This window comes from Peromyscus leucopus, chromosome 20, assembly GCF_004664715.2.
Source record: "Peromyscus leucopus breed LL Stock chromosome 20, UCI_PerLeu_2.1, whole genome shotgun sequence".
Classification (NCBI taxonomy): Eukaryota; Metazoa; Chordata; class Mammalia; order Rodentia; family Cricetidae; genus Peromyscus; species Peromyscus leucopus.
Genome location: NC_051080.1, coordinates 10,815,389 through 10,831,677, shown reverse-complemented (window position 1 = coordinate 10,831,677; position 16,289 = coordinate 10,815,389). Strand labels below are relative to the sequence as shown.

Below are 16,289 nucleotides of genomic sequence, written 5' to 3'. Positions count from 1 at the left end.
GTAGAGTAATGTACCCCATCCTTCTGCCCCATTCCCTTGAGATTTGGAAGATAATTTTGTTTTGAAGCATTCTCACTATGTAGCCCACGCTGGGCTTGAACTCATAGTCCTGCATCAGTCTCCTAACTGCTGGGATTCCAAGTGTGTACTCACATCTGGCTTTGACAGCTTTAATATTCTTGCTAGTGGAATGGCTAACACTTTCATTGCCTTCATAGTTTTACAGCTTTTAGTATGAAAAAGTGGGAATTCTCAGAGTCAACTATAGAAATTTAAATACAAAGTTAAACTCTACAGTATCATTTTCATAACGCTAAATATAAAGGATTTGGAAAGATTGAGCCATAAATACAAAGAAATATAATACATGATATGAACAAAGTTTACACCTTTATAATCCTTCCTTTTCCAAACTTAATAAATACTTAACAAAATGTAACCAAAAACAATGTGGAGATGAAAAGCTGGGAGAAAAACAGAGAGAAAAAACAGAACATTGTCCCTATCCTTTTATGGGCGGCAAAGACAGACCCATGAAAAGAGATGGGTAACAAGTGCTTACTTCTAGGGAGCAGTCAAGTCAGCAAATGACTGTTTAGTTTTAAGACTTTTGGAGCAAATTTACTATCTCACTTTGTTATATCAAGAAAAGGACTCAGCATGTAACCCAGGTTGCCCTCTCACTGTGTCCCCATGCAAAGCTTTATTTCAAATTGAGATAAAGCACTCATCTTTAAAGATAGAATTCTTTTTAAAAAGTTTAGTATCAACAACCAATCATTTATTTGGTCTTTATGAAGGTTTGGTTTAAAACCGAGGGGTTGGCGAGATGGTTCTGTGTTTAAGCGCACTGGCTGGGTTTGGTTCCCAGCACCCACACGGTGCCTCGCAGCCACCAGTAACTCCAGTCCAGGAGACTGAATGCCCTTCCTCTGGCCTCCAGGGGCACTACATGCGTATGCTGCACAGAGACACACATGTGGGCAACAACTTAAGAGGTTCAATTGTTTTCCCACAAGTCCTCAATAAGCCAGCCAGGCACAAACCAAGTTTTACATTAAGTTCTCAAAGTATTTAGCTATCTACACTTCCACTTCTGACAGTTGGTAGTATTTTTAATATTATTTATATTAACGAATTCTGATTTTAATACTGATTGAGTTTCCATATGTGAAATGCTTTGGACTACAGTAGCTCAGATTCTGGTATAACTACATACACATAAAGAGATACTTGGATAAGAACCAAGTCTAAACACAAAATTCACTTATGTCTTATATGCACTATGGTCTGAGAGCAGTTTTATACATTATTTATAACAATGTTGTTTGTGAAATAATTTCATATTCCTACATGAGACATGTTGGTGCTCAAAGTTTGGAACATTTTAGATACTGGATTTTCAGATTTAATATTTGCACTGTGTTAAGGTGTGGGAGTCTGCTGGAGTCCAGCTCTGACCAAGCTGTCCAAGCTCTGAAGGGTTCTTGGGTGGAGGAGAGAAGAATGAGGAAATATTAGGTAGAAAGACAGAGACAATAAGAAAGAGACACAGGATAGCTTCAGGAGGGCCCTGGATCAATACCCAGTCACCTAGAGTTTTATTCAAAAGGGCTTTTTATAATATGCCAAGGGAAGAGGCAAAAGACCTCCCTGTATCAAGATCAAAGCACAACATACAACCAAGTGGAGACCCTTCCAAACACCCGGTAACCATGCCCCTGGACAAATCATCCCCTTATGCAGCCCTGCCGGGTAAAGCAAGCCCAGATTCTCTGACCTTGAGTAAGGTCTCACTAGGAACCCTCCCACTGTGGGCCACCACACTAAGGCAAGCTAGAAACATGGTATTTAAAAATTATTTGAACTACATTATAGTAAATAACTATTTGGATTTAAGTGTTCTTACATACTCAAATACTAAAAACAATCTCTAGTCCACAGCTGCATTTTGTACAGTAAGATTTTATTTGAATAATATTTACAAAATAAATACAATTTTAATCACTAAGTTCTTCTTCATCACTGAAATATGCACTTTTCTTTATCCTTGGTCGTCTAGAATCATCTGAGGTTGAGGGACCCCCTGGACTGGGTCTCCATTTGTTTTGTTCCTCTTCAATTTTGGCTTGCTGTAATAGATTTGAAAGCAGAACAAAACCAGTTATTTATGGCACATCATGTTAATTTCAAAGGATTTACTATGGAAAAACCAGAACACAAATAATTTCCACCTTCCTAGGTCATATTGACAAACTGGTCCCCATCATGGCCCTACTCAAAATTATCCTAGGGACGTTCCCTGCACCCCCCCACCCCCTGAGAGATAAGCATTTTACTCCCTATGATAGAAGGATGACCTGGAACTTCTTAGCCTTCTGCCCCTCCTTCCATAATGCTGGGGCTGCCCAGGATTGTGCAGTGCTTGGATAGAACCCAGGGCATTGTGCATGCTAGCAACTAAACTGAATCCCTGAACCTCTAGCCATTTTTGTTTTCCAGTTTGTTTTGACACAGGGGCTTATTATGTAGCTCAGGCTGGCCTTGAACTCATGATCTCCTACCTCAACCTTCTCAGGTGAGAACACAAGTGTGCAATATGATGATTAGCTCCATCCTCAATTTCTAAAGATTCTTTCTAGATAGGCTAAAGACATTTTAAATCAAACTGCTGTTTTAATTGAAACAATAATTTTACCCAGACTGGTCTCAAATTCCTGATCCTGTCTCTACTTCACATGTGCTGGGATTACAGATGTGGTAAGACATCCAGCTAATCCATTGGTTCTCAACCTGTGGGTTGTGACCCCCTTGGAGGTCACATATCAGATATCCTGTCCTGCATATCATATATTTACATTATGATTCATAACAGTAGTAAAATTATAGTTACAAAGTAGCAATGAAATAATTTTATGATTGGGGAGGTCACCACATGAGGAACTGTATTAAAGGGTTGCAATATTAGGAAGGCTGAGAACCACTGAGGTGATCCGATATTTCCACCCGATTTTGTAATGAAGACAGATTAATAATATGCTAAAAGTACATGGGACCTTACAGTCTAGAAAGAATGAATGAGAATGTTTCATTCAGATAAGCTCTGAGAATAAAGTGTTGCCTCAAATTTATAAGGTGAAAGGGAAACACAGAAATTGCCATCATAAGGTGATCAATACAGTGATATAAGAATATAAACTATAACGTGAAGTACACCATAGTGCCCTGTATTACTTACACATTTTTGTATTATTTTATTCAATTTTTGAAACAGGATTTTACTCTGTAGTCCAGGCCAGGTTCAAACCCATCTTCCTGCTTTACCTTACTGAGTGCCAAGTTCACAAGCATGGACCTACGAATGCCTACTACATTCTCCCTTTTTCTGAGTTCACAGGCATGGACCACCATGCCTACTGCATTGCCCCTTTTTCTGAAACAAGGTCTCCCAGGCAGGCAGGCTCAAAGGCTGTCACTTCACTCAGTTAAGCAAATCAACGGGACACTAAACTGCACACTGTTAACCATCTCCCTCCCTTCCTCTGCCCTGCCCAGCACGTGGTGCGTCACTGAGCTAAGTCCCCAGCCACCAGTCCCTTGGGAACATCAGTACCTGGAATGCTATGGCTTGACTGAGACTGTCCAGAGCCGGATCCTCCCCTTCTTCTTCACTCACTTCTACTTCTTCACTGGGTCAGCAAAGAGAAAGAACTGAGATGCAGTCAGCTACGACTAAAAAGGCCAACAACACATCTTAGTGAGCACACTATACATACACCTCCTCTTCTGGTTCAGGGACTTTCTTCTTCTTCTTCTTCTCCTTCTTCTTTGGAGGCTCACGTTCTCCAAGCATGTTTTTAGGACAGGCATAACTTAGGTGTCCACTTTCCTTTTGTTTCACATTCAAAAAGAAAGAAAGAAAGAGACTATAGCTGCTGTTACGATAGAAACCTGTGCTGGCCCTGTGACTGAAAGGCTAGAAACCCGCAAACGGTATCCTCATTGTGGGAGCACACGACCGAATGCATGCCTTCCCAATAGAGGAGGCAGAGTGTGGGACACTCTAAGTTGCCAGCATCTGCAGTGATAACGAGGGAGCAAAGCTGCATTCTTTCCTCAAAGTTTTCTGTTTTTTTGAGACAGGGTTTCTCTGTGTAGTTTTGGTGCCTATCCTGGATCTCCCTCTGTAGACCAGGCTGGCCTCGAACTCACAGAGATCCGCCTGCCTTTGCTTCCCGAGTGCTGGGATTAAAGGTGTGCGCCCGGCTCCTCAAAGCATTTTAAATCTCAATTTTCACCATACAAAAGAATTCTAAATTTAAATGGATCATCAACTCGAATAAAAGTTTTAGATGAGCTTGATTAATGGGGATAAAATTATTTCTGTTAACCTGTAAGATATTGTTGAATATTCAGCTTTAAAAACAAGTGGAGGTGGGCTGGAGAGATGGCTCAGAGGTTAGGTGCACTGGCTGCTCTTCCAGAGGTCCTGAGTTCCATTCCCAGCACCCACATGGCGGCTCACAACCATCTGTAATGAGATCTGGTGCCCTCTTCTGGGCCTGCAGGTGTACATGCAGGCAGAACACTGTATACATAATAAATAAATAAATCTTAAAAAACAGACTTTGTTTTCTGGGGGGAATTAACTATAAAACTGTACAGAGTGGGTGTGCGCTGTAGTTGAGTTGCCGCAGCGCCTGCCCTAGCATACACAAAGCACTGGGTTTGACTCCCCTGCAACATGCAAAGCAAGGGTGGTGGCTCACAGCTGGAACCCCCTGCACACTGGAAGTGGAAGAGGCTAAGAACTTTATCGCCATCTTCTGCATCTAATAAGTTTAAGACTCGCCTGTGTTCGAGGCAGTCTTTAAAATAAAAAGTACTGACCCTGGTGTGTGGAACACAACTTTGATCCTAGCACTTGGGAGACACAGGCAGGCAGATCTGAGTTTGAGGCCAGCCTGGTCTCCCAGTGAATTCTAGGTCAGCTAAGTTTACATAATGAGACGAAGTAAATAAACAAAAGACCCCAAACAATAAATAACAAGAATGTACAAAGTATGACAATAACAATCTGTTGCTGGGCGGTGGTGGCACACACCTTTAATCCCAGCACTCGGGAGGCAGAGGCAGGTGGATCTCTGTGAGTTTCAGGCCAGCCTGGTCTACAAAGTGAATTCCAGGAAAGGCGCAAAACTACACACAGAAACCCTGTCTCGAAAAACCAAAAAAAAAAAAAAAAAAAAAAAAAAAAACCTGTCTAAACCCATAAATCAAAAGGAGTATTTGATTCGCACATTATTTAGCATTTATCAGATGATCTGTATTAGGTATAAATGTGGAGAGTAAGGAAATTCTTAAACAAACAGACCTAATTAATGAAGAGAGAGTCTGGCCTAGGTTAACCAAGAATTCACCATGTAGCTCAGAATAACCCTGAGCTGGAGGTCTTCTGCCTGAGCTTCCTGACTGGTGGGACTGAGTATAGGCTTGTGCTGCTATGCTCAGCCGGCACTGTTCTTTTTACAAACACAACTTCAGACTTTAGACTACTTTCAAAAGAATCTTTTAACAGGACTTAACAATATGAACTGACTAAATTAGCATGCGCTCATGCCATATTTACTTCCTTTCTCGTTATCTACCTACCTGTCTACAATATTATCTTTTCTTGGCCAACAGCGGTAGGGAGTGGCAGCTGGAGAGAGGAGGAGGTTGTTTGAATGAGAATGGCCAACATAGGCTCATGTATTTGAATACTTGACCCCCAACTGGTGGAACTGTTTGGAAAGGATTGGAAGGTGTGGCCTTACTGGAGCTGTGCCATATAGGCGGGCTTTGAGGCTTTCAAAGACTGGCAGAGAGAATATATAGAGGGAGAAATCTGGGAGGAGAAAAGAAGCAGCTAGAGAAGGAAGAGGACATCAGGGGCCAGCCACTGAGCCAGCCATGGAGTAAGAGTGAAAGTAAGATATACAGAAGTAGGAGAAAGGTAAAAGCCCAGAGGCATAAGGTAGATGGGGTAATTTAAGTTAAGAAATGCTGGCTAGAAACAAGCCAAGCTAAGGCTGAGCATCCATAAAAAAAGAATTAAGTCTCTGTGTATTTATTTGGGAGCTGGGTGGTTGGACCCCCAAAGGAATCAGAATTAAAACAACCAACTACACACCTTTGTGGATTAGGTTTTCTTCCACCTTTATGTGAGTTCCAAGGATTGAACTCAGGTCATTAGGCTTGCATGGCAAACACCTTTACCCACTGAGTCATTTTGCTGGCCCCTGAATACACATCTCAATGATGTTTACTCAGATGAGTTTACAGTCTTCAAGTAAAGTTGCTTTCATAACCTGGGTTTAGCCAGACAGATTTTGGTGAGGAGCTGGGGACGGAAGAATGCCTGTCTAGCAGGCACAAAGCCTTGGCTGTGATCTTCAGTAACTCATAAAATAGAAGCGGTGGAACACGCCTGTAATCCCAGCACTCAGGAGCTGGAAGCAAGAGGATCTTAAATTCAAGGTTATCATCTGCTACATGGTGAGTCTGAGTCAGCCTGTGCTACATTAGACCTATCTCAAACAAACTGAAAACAATCTCAACAAAAGCGAAATTATGGTGAGATGGGGAGATGACATGGCAGGTGAGAGTGCTTTGGTGCACAGAATGAAGACCACAGTTCACATGCCCAAACCTCACATTAAAAACAGAGTGAGGAGGCACGGCTCTATGTGTGCCTGTAACCTCAGCGTTCTGTGTGTTGACATGAGACTGCTGCAGTTTGCAAGTCACCAGCTTAGCCCAAGTTCAGAGACTCTTGCTAAAAGGGAATGAGTGTAGAGCAGGCGGGACATTGGAGCCCTGTGTCGTCATATCCCCCCCCCCACACACACACTTTGGGCACCACTAAAAGACTAATATGAAGAACACTTTCTACTACAGAAAGTTACCGAGTTTTACGTTTACTCACCCCACACTCATAACACTTAGATTTATCGAAGTAGTTTCGCCTTCGGATGAACTCAGCTGCTCTTCCATTGTCAATAGCGATGCTTGCCTTTATCACTCTACCGAATAACTAAATCAGAGAAAAATGTAAACACAAAGGATGCAGTTCACCATGCCCTAGTTACCAGACACCATCTCAATTCTTGTTGTAATAAATATGTGATAGACTCTATGTCGTACTTTTTTTCTTAAGATTCTTTCAATGTTCTGATAACCCAATACAATGCTGACATCTGTTCCCCAAAGGTAGCCACTTGTGAATTACAGCTATTAAACAGACGTGATGATCTCCTGCAGCCCCACACATAGCTTTTGGTTTAGATGAACAGACTTTTGGGTTACAACCTTGGTGAAATGAATGGCTTACCTGTTTGTTATTTATCGCTCTGGTGCAGTTTAAGGCAGAGTCTTTATCCAAAAACAAAATAAATGCAACACCTTTACTCCTCCTTGTGTCTTTGTCTTTCATTATAGTAACCCTTAAAGCACAAAGGACCAGTTAAAAATAGGACACAAACTTGTAATACTCAGGAAACTCACGACTATTTTTATAACGTTAAATAATGAAACATCTGAAAAGAGAAAAAAATCATGCTCAGTGGTAGATTCTTGTGATCCCAGTACTCAGTAGAGGAAGGAGGAAGGAACAGGAGTCCAGGGTCATTCTCATCTAGAGAGCTTGAGGCTAGCCTAGGCTAGGAGATCTTTGTAAAGAATGATTTAGACCATCCCGCTCTTCAAAGTCAGGAGGGATCAAGGAGAATGGAAATGAGAGAATGACACAGACTACAGAAGAGCACAGCTAGAGCTGGGAGCTAGAGCTTGAAGGGGTCACGTGAAGAGAGGCTGCTGCAACTGTTACATCATTACCAACTGCCTATCAAAATGCCTATCTTCTTCCTACTAACTCTTCCCTTGAGAAACCCAAAACACAAGCTGAGGTATTCTCCTGTATACGAAGAGCAAAATGATTTACTGTTTTTCTCAAGTTTTAGATCCAAGTGTCTCTATTTCAGAGTCTCCACATTAGCGGTCCTTAGGCCTACCTCAGTGCCCCCAGGTTACAGGGATTGCTAACCACATGCCATTTAGTGTAATTTAGAAGAACACTGCTTGAATCTGCTGTGGTGGCCCGTGCTTAGAATGCCAACACTCAGGAGGCTAAGGCAGGAAGACTGTACCAAGCTGAAGGCTAGCTTGAGGTATGCAGTGAGACCCTGTCTTACTTATTTACTTGCAATTTTTATTTTATGTGCATGGGTATTTGGCCTGCATGTATGTCTGTGTCGCACGTGTGTGTAGTGCCTGAGTGCAAGGTGCCCTGGGACCTGGAATTGCAGTCAATTGTTAGCTGCCAAGTGGGTGCTGGGAATCAAACCTGGGTAATCTGGAAGAGACTCAGTGTTCCTAATGGCTGAGCCACATCTCTAGCCTGAGACTGTAGCAAGCCTTTTGTTGGCTACCATACTGACAAGGAAACTTATTAATTATGAAAGCTTGGCCTTCAGCTTAGGCTTGTCTCAACTAGCTCGTATAACTTAAAAACAATGTGCATACATACATGTATACATTCACACAGTCAAGAGAGTGCAAGCTACAGAGCAAGTGGAAACGCTAAGGACAGGTACATGTGGATAAAGGAATCTTCTCAGCAGGTAACAGTGCTCTGTTGTACAAACATGAGTTTGAATTCCCAGCACTCACATAAAAGCTGAGCATGGCTGCACTTTCCTGTACCCTCAGTCTTGGCGGGCAGAAACTGGTGTATCCTGGGAGGTCACAGGCAAGCCTAGCGAAAACCGTTAACTTCAGGTTTAGTGAAAGGCCCTGTCTTGAGGGAGTAAGGCGGAGAGTGGTAGATGTGGGACACCTGAGGTCCTCCTGTCTTCTCTATATGCATATGCCAGGGGTGCACACACACACACACACACACACACACACACACACACACACACACATACACAAAAGGCAAGGGGAGGTGGATTTGTTATTTTCACTCGATACTTTGTTCTTATTACTAAGGTTAAACCTAGCTGCAAGCACTCTTAGCTGACTCTAAAACCACTAACTCTGGATAGTGAGACAATAAATTATCTGTCTCCCAATAGCTTCTATGCAGACTGCATCTCTGCTGATGAGGTGATGGTGACAGTTGCCTAGGTTACTTTTCAGATGCCTGAAGGACACACTTCCAGAAAATATTAACTCTCGACTTGGTCTTGCAGTTGACAGGCCATTAAACAGGATGGAAAGGCTGGACCAAATCTGTCTTCCAAGTGTCTCTGTCTCTTCTGCACCCTTTCCTAGGCTACTCTTTACTGTGCCTGAAAACCCCAGATTATAAAATGGGAGAGAGAGGTGGCACCAGAGTTCCCCTTTCCTTTTGTTCAGCAATGCTGTCTGTGTCTATAACCAGTCTACTCCCCAGAGTTCAGACAAAGCTCTTACTTCTCCATGCTTTGGTTAATGAATGGAGTCTTCTTCTGTTAGTGTCTCAAGTCATTGGCTGTATCAAGAGCCAGCCAAAGCCCGAGAGAGAGCTCAGTCAGAAAAATCCTTGCTGTGGAAGCACAAGGACCTGAGTTTAGTGAGGATCCCCAATACCCACGGAAAAGCAGGGCTTCTGGGTGTACCTCCATGACCTCACTGTGTATGTGTTGAGGGAGGAGACAGGTGGACAGGTGGGTCCCTGTAGCTTACTGGTCAGGCAGCAGAACCAGTGAGCTCCAGTCCCAGTAATAAAACTTTCTTTAAAAGCTGGGGCAAGCAAGGAAACCGTCAACGTCAACCCTTGGCCTCCAGAGACAGGCACACACACTGGGTAACAACAATTTAAAATACACCATCTCAAACAACTGGGGGTTGTCAACACTGACCTGTTACTAGTTATAAGCTGGGATTCAGCAATCCATAACAAATAATTATTTTGGGGAGCTGGAGAGATAGCTCAGCGGTTAAGAGCATGGATGCTCTTCCAGAGGACCTGGGTTCAATTCCCAGCACCTGTATGGCAGCTCACAACTGTCTGTAACTCCAGTTCCAGGGGATCTGACACCTTTACACCAATGCACATAAAATAAAGTATAATGAATTATTTAAAAAAGAAAATTATTTCTTAATTTGTTAGGGTAAACACAATTTTTTATGTAAACTGGGCACAGTGGCTCTGGTAGGCTGTCATGGGATTTAAGTGAGGGTTTCAACACTAGTCGAACCATCTTTCGAGACGAGAGTCTCCTCGTGTGAGTCTGGCCCTGAAGTCTGTATTTCCACGCCTCAGCCTTCTGAACAACTGGCGTTACAGCAGCCCACCGCAGGTGGCTCCACCCCTGGTGCTTTTTCTGGAATTTCCTAGTCTGGGCTCCCACCGCTCTGTCACTGCCCTTCTCCTCTGAAACAGTGAGGGAGGCACTGGGGCCATGCAGCAGGGCCAGTGCCTCTCCGGTGGGAGTCGACTGACATGTTTCCTATCTGCTTCCACCTCCCAATCCTTGCTTTTAAAAACTGGCCTTATTTACAAGAGTTAAGATTCTGTATCTGTCTAATACATTCCGTGGAAATTCCTTCTCCTTTCTAAGTATATTCTCCTTCATTTATCTATTTAATATAGGTAATGCCTCAACTCATCTAATGTGAAGTCTTCTTATGCTACAATGTCACCTGTGTATCGTGCACTGAACAAAACCATACACATACAAAATTTTCTATAAGGGCACACCTACATGGTTATTCATTTGGACAATCAGCCACTATTATATTCAGGCTTGGGCAATGAACACTAGAGAAAAAAGAGAGAAGCCACGCACCCCTAGGAAAGGGAAAGTTTAGTGACGGAGGCACTGTAAACCAGTTACAATAGGGAGCATACTTATAGATCTCTAGTAACAGAAAAATAGTATCACAGCAAGGACTTAAAAACAAACCAACCAGCCAGGCGGTGGTGGCGCACGCCTTTAATCCCAGCACTCGGGAGGCAGAGGCAGGCGGATCTCTGTGAGTTCGAGGCCAGCCTGGGCTACCAAGTGAGTCCCAGGAAAGGCGCAAAGCTACACAGAGAAACCCTGTCTCGAAAAATCAAAAAAAAAAAAACAAAAAAACCAAACCAACCAAATCCGTAATGACCTCGTGTTCTTGGCGTGCAGAAAGAGGTAGAGTAGCACTGTTTTCAGATGTAGGGTAGGTATGAGATATCATTCTAGCATACACTGCGAAGCAGACACTGTCCTGAAAACAAGGGGCCACCCCAACACATCCTCCTTCCGCATCCAGTCCTTATTTACACCAAGCATAACTGACTTAACTCCCAAATGGTCTTTCAAGGATGAACAGACAGCCTTTCTATTGTGACCATCTTGTTCCAAGTTTCTTCTGTGGTGTAGTTACAGATTTTAGCCTAGCTAACTCAATTTGCTCTCATTCCCCTATTGGCTGAGAATAACATCAAACTGGTCTACAACAGAGGGAATTAAATCAACTTGGAGCTAATGAGGATTGTAGCCCAGTAAAACAGATTCAAGTAGTCCTGCCGAAGTGCTCCAAGGAGTTATAAAATGCTGCTGTAGTTACTGCTTTAAAACTACATATGGGGCTGGGAGGTGGTGGCACACACCTTTAATCCCAGCACTCAGGAGGCAGAGGCATGTGGATCTCTGTGAGTTCGAGGCCAGCCCGGGCTAGAGTGAGTACCAGGAAAGGCTCCAAAGTTACACAGAGAAACCCTGTCTCAAAAAATATAAATAAATAAGTAAATAAATAAATAAATAAATAAATAAAATAAAACTACACATGGGTTTGAAATCACATCACTTCTTAGTCAGGAATTATGACTGGGTTCAGTGTTGGTGTCTAAGTAGTCTGGGAGACAGCCCATTATACACAGATCAACAGAGGTTATGAATGTTTCAAGTGTCAATTCATGGGGTGGGGGACAGGTCTACAGCCAGTCCAAAGGTTTGGCTGTAGAGATATCTACACCATTTTAACAGTGGCCTGATACCACCTTGAGCACAGAGACAATGTTACTCCAATGTAACTTCTCCCTAGGCATTTCCAGCTAATCTCCACACTGCACAAGAATGAACTCTGACAACCTTCAGGAGCTAGATATGTAGCTCAGAGGTTAGGAATGGTCTTAGTAAGTCTGAGGCCCTGAGATCAGTTCTCAGCACTATCGAAGCAATACTATTAAACTATTACATCTTTATAATAATAGTCATTTATGTATGATATGAAAACTATCAGGTACTTATGTACATGGGAAAATAATTGAACTTTACATAAAAATGTTAACAGTAGTATTTTTATTTAACCAAGTATCTTGTAATGTAAATACTTACTTCACAACTTTGCCATACTTGGAAAATATCTGAAACAAAAGATCACAGAATAATTTATAATTTAAATTATTTACCAAAATTAGATATTCTGATTGTATACACTGACCAGATTCTTTGTTATATTTTTATGAAAAAATTCAGCCTTTAGTCTATACAACAGGCTTTATTGTATAGAACAACAACAAGAAATATTCCTACACCTAGGGGACTGAGAAGGAGGATCATGACTTAGGGGCCACCTTGGGCAACACAGCAAAAACCTGAATCAACAAACCACACATTTTCTAAGTGACTAGAATAATGTAGTTCCTGGAGTTAAAGGTAATCTGCTTGAGTTTCTAAACTCCCTCTAGGGAGTGGACAGAGAGAAAGAACATCAGCATGTCCTTAGAGTTGTCTATGGCACATACACTAGGGAGTGGCTGAATTCCTGACCTATCTCTGGGACCATCAACCCTGTCAGAGCTCCAGCTAACCTGTGCTACGGATGTCACAACAACAAAGACTTAAACAATCAACTGCTTCAAGACAGATGACTCTGAACTGCATACATTACCAAAAGCTTCCTATAATAAAAAAAGCATCTCCAGCCAGGAGTGTTGATAAATGGCTATAATCCTAGCAGAAGTTCGAGAAGACCATGAGTTTGAGACAAGCCCTGGCTACGAAGCAAGACCCTGCTGGCAAAGATCAAAAACAAAAATCTTTTTATTTCTAGAGGTGTAGTCCTTGACCCATCCTCAGTATAATGGTGGGACTTTATAGCTAGCCTTTTCTCCCCTTGTACTTCTACATACATCCTAACAAACTTATCCATTTCTATAGTTTCAGCAAATATCTAGATATATATAGTTCTGACCTATTATTTAATGCTTCGAAATAATATTCCTAAGAAAGGGCTTTTAGAAGATCTTATCACATGCAGTTTCATAATGAAATGCTGAGTTCTGGGTCATAGTGTTAGCAATATTAGATTCCAAGGCCCAGCAGTTTCCTATGGAATTATAACTTTCTAATGGGTTCTCATTTCCAAGTGAGGCTACAGTGATTGCCTCGATCAGGCCTGTAAACAAAGGGGAGCGTGAGTTTACTTATATTACCCTTCCTCTTTGGAAATGCTTGTGCTCTAGACATCTGGACAATTGCCTTTTATTGCTTCACATTTTTTTTTTTTAAAAAAAGATTTATTTATTATATATACAGTGTTCTGCCTCCAGGTCGCCTGCAGGCCAGAACGGGGGAATCACATCCCATTATGGATGGTTGTGAGCCAGCCGTGAGTGCGGGAATTGAACTCAGGACCTCTGGAAGAGCAGCCAGTACTCTTAACCTCTGAGCCATCTCTCCAGGCCCTGCTTCACATTTTTATTCAAAAGTCACCTTTTGTTTGTTTGTTTGTGACAGGGTCTCATGCATCCAAAGCTTGCCTCCAAGTTCCCATGTATCTGAAGATGACCTTGAATTTCCAATATTCAGCCTTTACCTTCCAAATACTAGAATCATAGGCATATACACCATCAATGCCTAGTTTATGTGGTGTATACAGCTTTGTGCATGCAGAGCAAGCATTATACCAACCACCAGCCCCCAGTTACCTTTTAGCTAAGGTTATTTCTTACCACACAGTCTAAAATTTCACCTTCAAGCCTAATTTAGTATCCCTCTTTACCTTTTCTCTTTTGTGAGACAGGGTCTAAATTGTCCAGTCTGGCCTCCTGCCTCAGCTTCCAATGTGCTGGGATTACAGGAATGTACAATTAGGCTAGGCAAGTGGTTGAGCTTGTTTTTTGTTTGAGATAGTATACTGCTATAGTTTCAGCTAGCCTTTAACTCACAATCCTCTTGCCTCAGCTTTCAGAGTGTTAGGATCATAGCCACACATCATCATCTAGCTGTTTCTAAATCACATATTATTTTCTTTGGTTTTTCGAGACAGGGTTTCTCTGTGCATAGCCCTGGCTGTCCTGGAACTCGCTCTGTAGAACATGCTGGCCATGAACTCAGAGATTGGCCTGCCTCTGTCTCCAGAGTGCTGGGTTTAAAGGCGTGGGCCACTACTGCTTTTTTTTTTTTTTTTTGGTTTTTCGAGACAGGGTTTCTCTGTGTAGCTTTGCGCCTTTCCTGGAACTCACTTGGTAGCCCAGGCTGGCCTCAAACTCACAGAGATCCGCCTGGCTCTGCCTCCTGAGTGCTGGGATTAAAGGCGTGCGCCACCACCGCCCAGCAATTACTGCTTTTATATAAAGAAAATAACATGTGTCAGGCGGTGGTGGTGGTGGTGGTGGTGGTGGTGGTGGTGGTGGTGGTGCTGCTGCTGCTGCTGCTGGTGCACGTCTTTAATCCCAGCACTCGGGAGGCAGAGGCAGGCCGATCTCTGAGACTTTAAGGCCAGCCTGGTCTACAGAATGAGTTCCAGGACAGCCAGGGCTATACACAGAGAAACCCTGTCTGGGGGGGAAAAAAAAAAAAAAGAAAAGAAAAAACAGAACAAAAAGCAGTGTAAATACTCTATGGAAATTAAAAATTTCTAATTTTCACCAAAATTTATAGGAGATATAAACTAAGAATTTTCCTAGGGAGCAGTAATTTGCTTAAGCTATAGCTTCTCTCTTAAAGAGAAATTCATTAGTTAGATGTACTGATAGTAAAACTTACCCGATATAAATCATTGTTTGTCAGGGAGAAGGGCAAGTTGGATACATAAACCGTGCTCTTACTTGGAGCCAAGCCGCCACTCATTTCTAAAATGGAAGACAAACCATCAGGAATAAGAATTCCAAATAAAACCAAACACTGGCAATCACTAAGGCAAAACTCCACACCCTCCATTCATTTAAAGAGATTAGAGTAGGTTCTGTGGGGGTGGGGTGTGAATTACCATAATCCTTTCCAAGCAGCGGATGTAAGCCTTTTAGTGCTGCACTGCGGTGGAGAGGAAGGTTTAAAGAGCTGGAGAAGCCACAAGGCTATTTTTTACGTCTTTTTAGGGTAAAAGCAAAAAGATGCTTTCCAAGTATTCCCCATAGCTTCCCCGCCCACCTCTGAAAGGGATACCTGCCAATTCCTCCTTTTTGTTCTTGTTTTTTTAACTCCCTAACCTCCTGCATCTATGTCTGAAATAGACGTATTACAGGTGCTGGCCACCACGCCAGTCACATTTTTGTTAACTTTGGGTACTTGTTTTTATTTTCTTATTATTTTTCTCCCGAGTGATTTTCCGCGGGAAGTTTAGCTTCATATTCTGATAAAGTTCTTTGGCATTTTTAATTTGGTGTCTAAACATTTTATGAAATGACATTATTATATGAATTACGTGCTTTGAACGGACATTACCTGTATATTTATAAGCATGCTCAGTAGTCAATTTCAGTGCTCACAACTCTGCAAACGGCCAGGGAAAATTATATTAGAAACCTAAATGAATTCAACATTCTGATTTAAAATGCGCAGATGTCGGCACGCTTACGGAGTGCCTGGAATAACAAAGTTATCTGCTTTAGGAATGACAATGGACGCATTAACCGGAAGAGAGCTTCACGCCCAGCGTTTGAGGGCATTATCTAGAAAGCCTCAGGTAGCCAACACCTGCTGGTCACTTTTCAAGTTTCTCAGGTGGGAGAACCGCGATGCAGGCTGGACGTCCTCGGGGCCGGGGCCGGGGCCGGGGCCGCCGGGGTCGCGGGGCCGTGGCGTGGGCGCTTACCTTCAGCGTAACAGCCGTGAGCGGAGTTGGCAGCGAGTCCGCGGCGGCCTCAAGCCTAGTGACTCTCTGCCGCGCAAGCATCCGCGGCTACAGCGCGGAGCAGCGCCTCGCCGGGAACACCGAAACCGGGGCGACCGCGGACCCGGGCTCGGCGCGCCCGGCGACGTCATCGCCCGCGCCGGAAGTTCCTTCTGGGGAAGCGGACGTCTGCCTTCGCGGGTTGCAGCCGCAGCCGGAGAACGTAG

At 43.0% G+C, this 16,289-nt stretch overlaps 2 protein-coding genes across 3 annotated transcripts in view; one reads left to right on the top strand and one right to left on the bottom strand.

The window, feature by feature from the left end:
* Positions 1 to 1,945: 1,945 nt before the first annotated feature.
* On the bottom strand, positions 1,946 to 16,191 carry Zcrb1 (zinc finger CCHC-type and RNA binding motif containing 1). 2 transcript variants are annotated; one of them, XM_037197416.1, is made up of 9 exons: positions 16,045 to 16,191; positions 15,675 to 15,722; positions 14,997 to 15,082; positions 12,342 to 12,370; positions 7,373 to 7,484; positions 6,968 to 7,075; positions 3,777 to 3,889; positions 3,614 to 3,689; positions 1,946 to 2,132 (listed from the first exon to the last, which is right to left on the bottom strand). In XM_037197416.1, exons 3-9 carry the CDS (start codon positions 15,078 to 15,080, stop codon positions 2,001 to 2,003), a joined length of 654 nt encoding a protein of 217 aa, XP_037053311.1. In that variant the 5' UTR covers positions 15,081 to 15,082; positions 15,675 to 15,722; positions 16,045 to 16,191; the 3' UTR covers positions 1,946 to 2,000. The 2 variants fall into 2 exon arrangements, with proteins under 2 accessions (XP_037053311.1, XP_028725117.1); XM_028869284.2 differs by lacking the exon at positions 15,675 to 15,722.
* The window catches only part of Pphln1 (periphilin 1), a 99,472-nt gene continuing 99,374 nt past the window's right edge, over positions 16,192 to 16,289 (top strand). Inside the window, exon 1 of the mRNA XM_028869283.2 lies at positions 16,192 to 16,289. The gene's annotated coding sequence lies outside the window, so the exon portion shown is untranslated.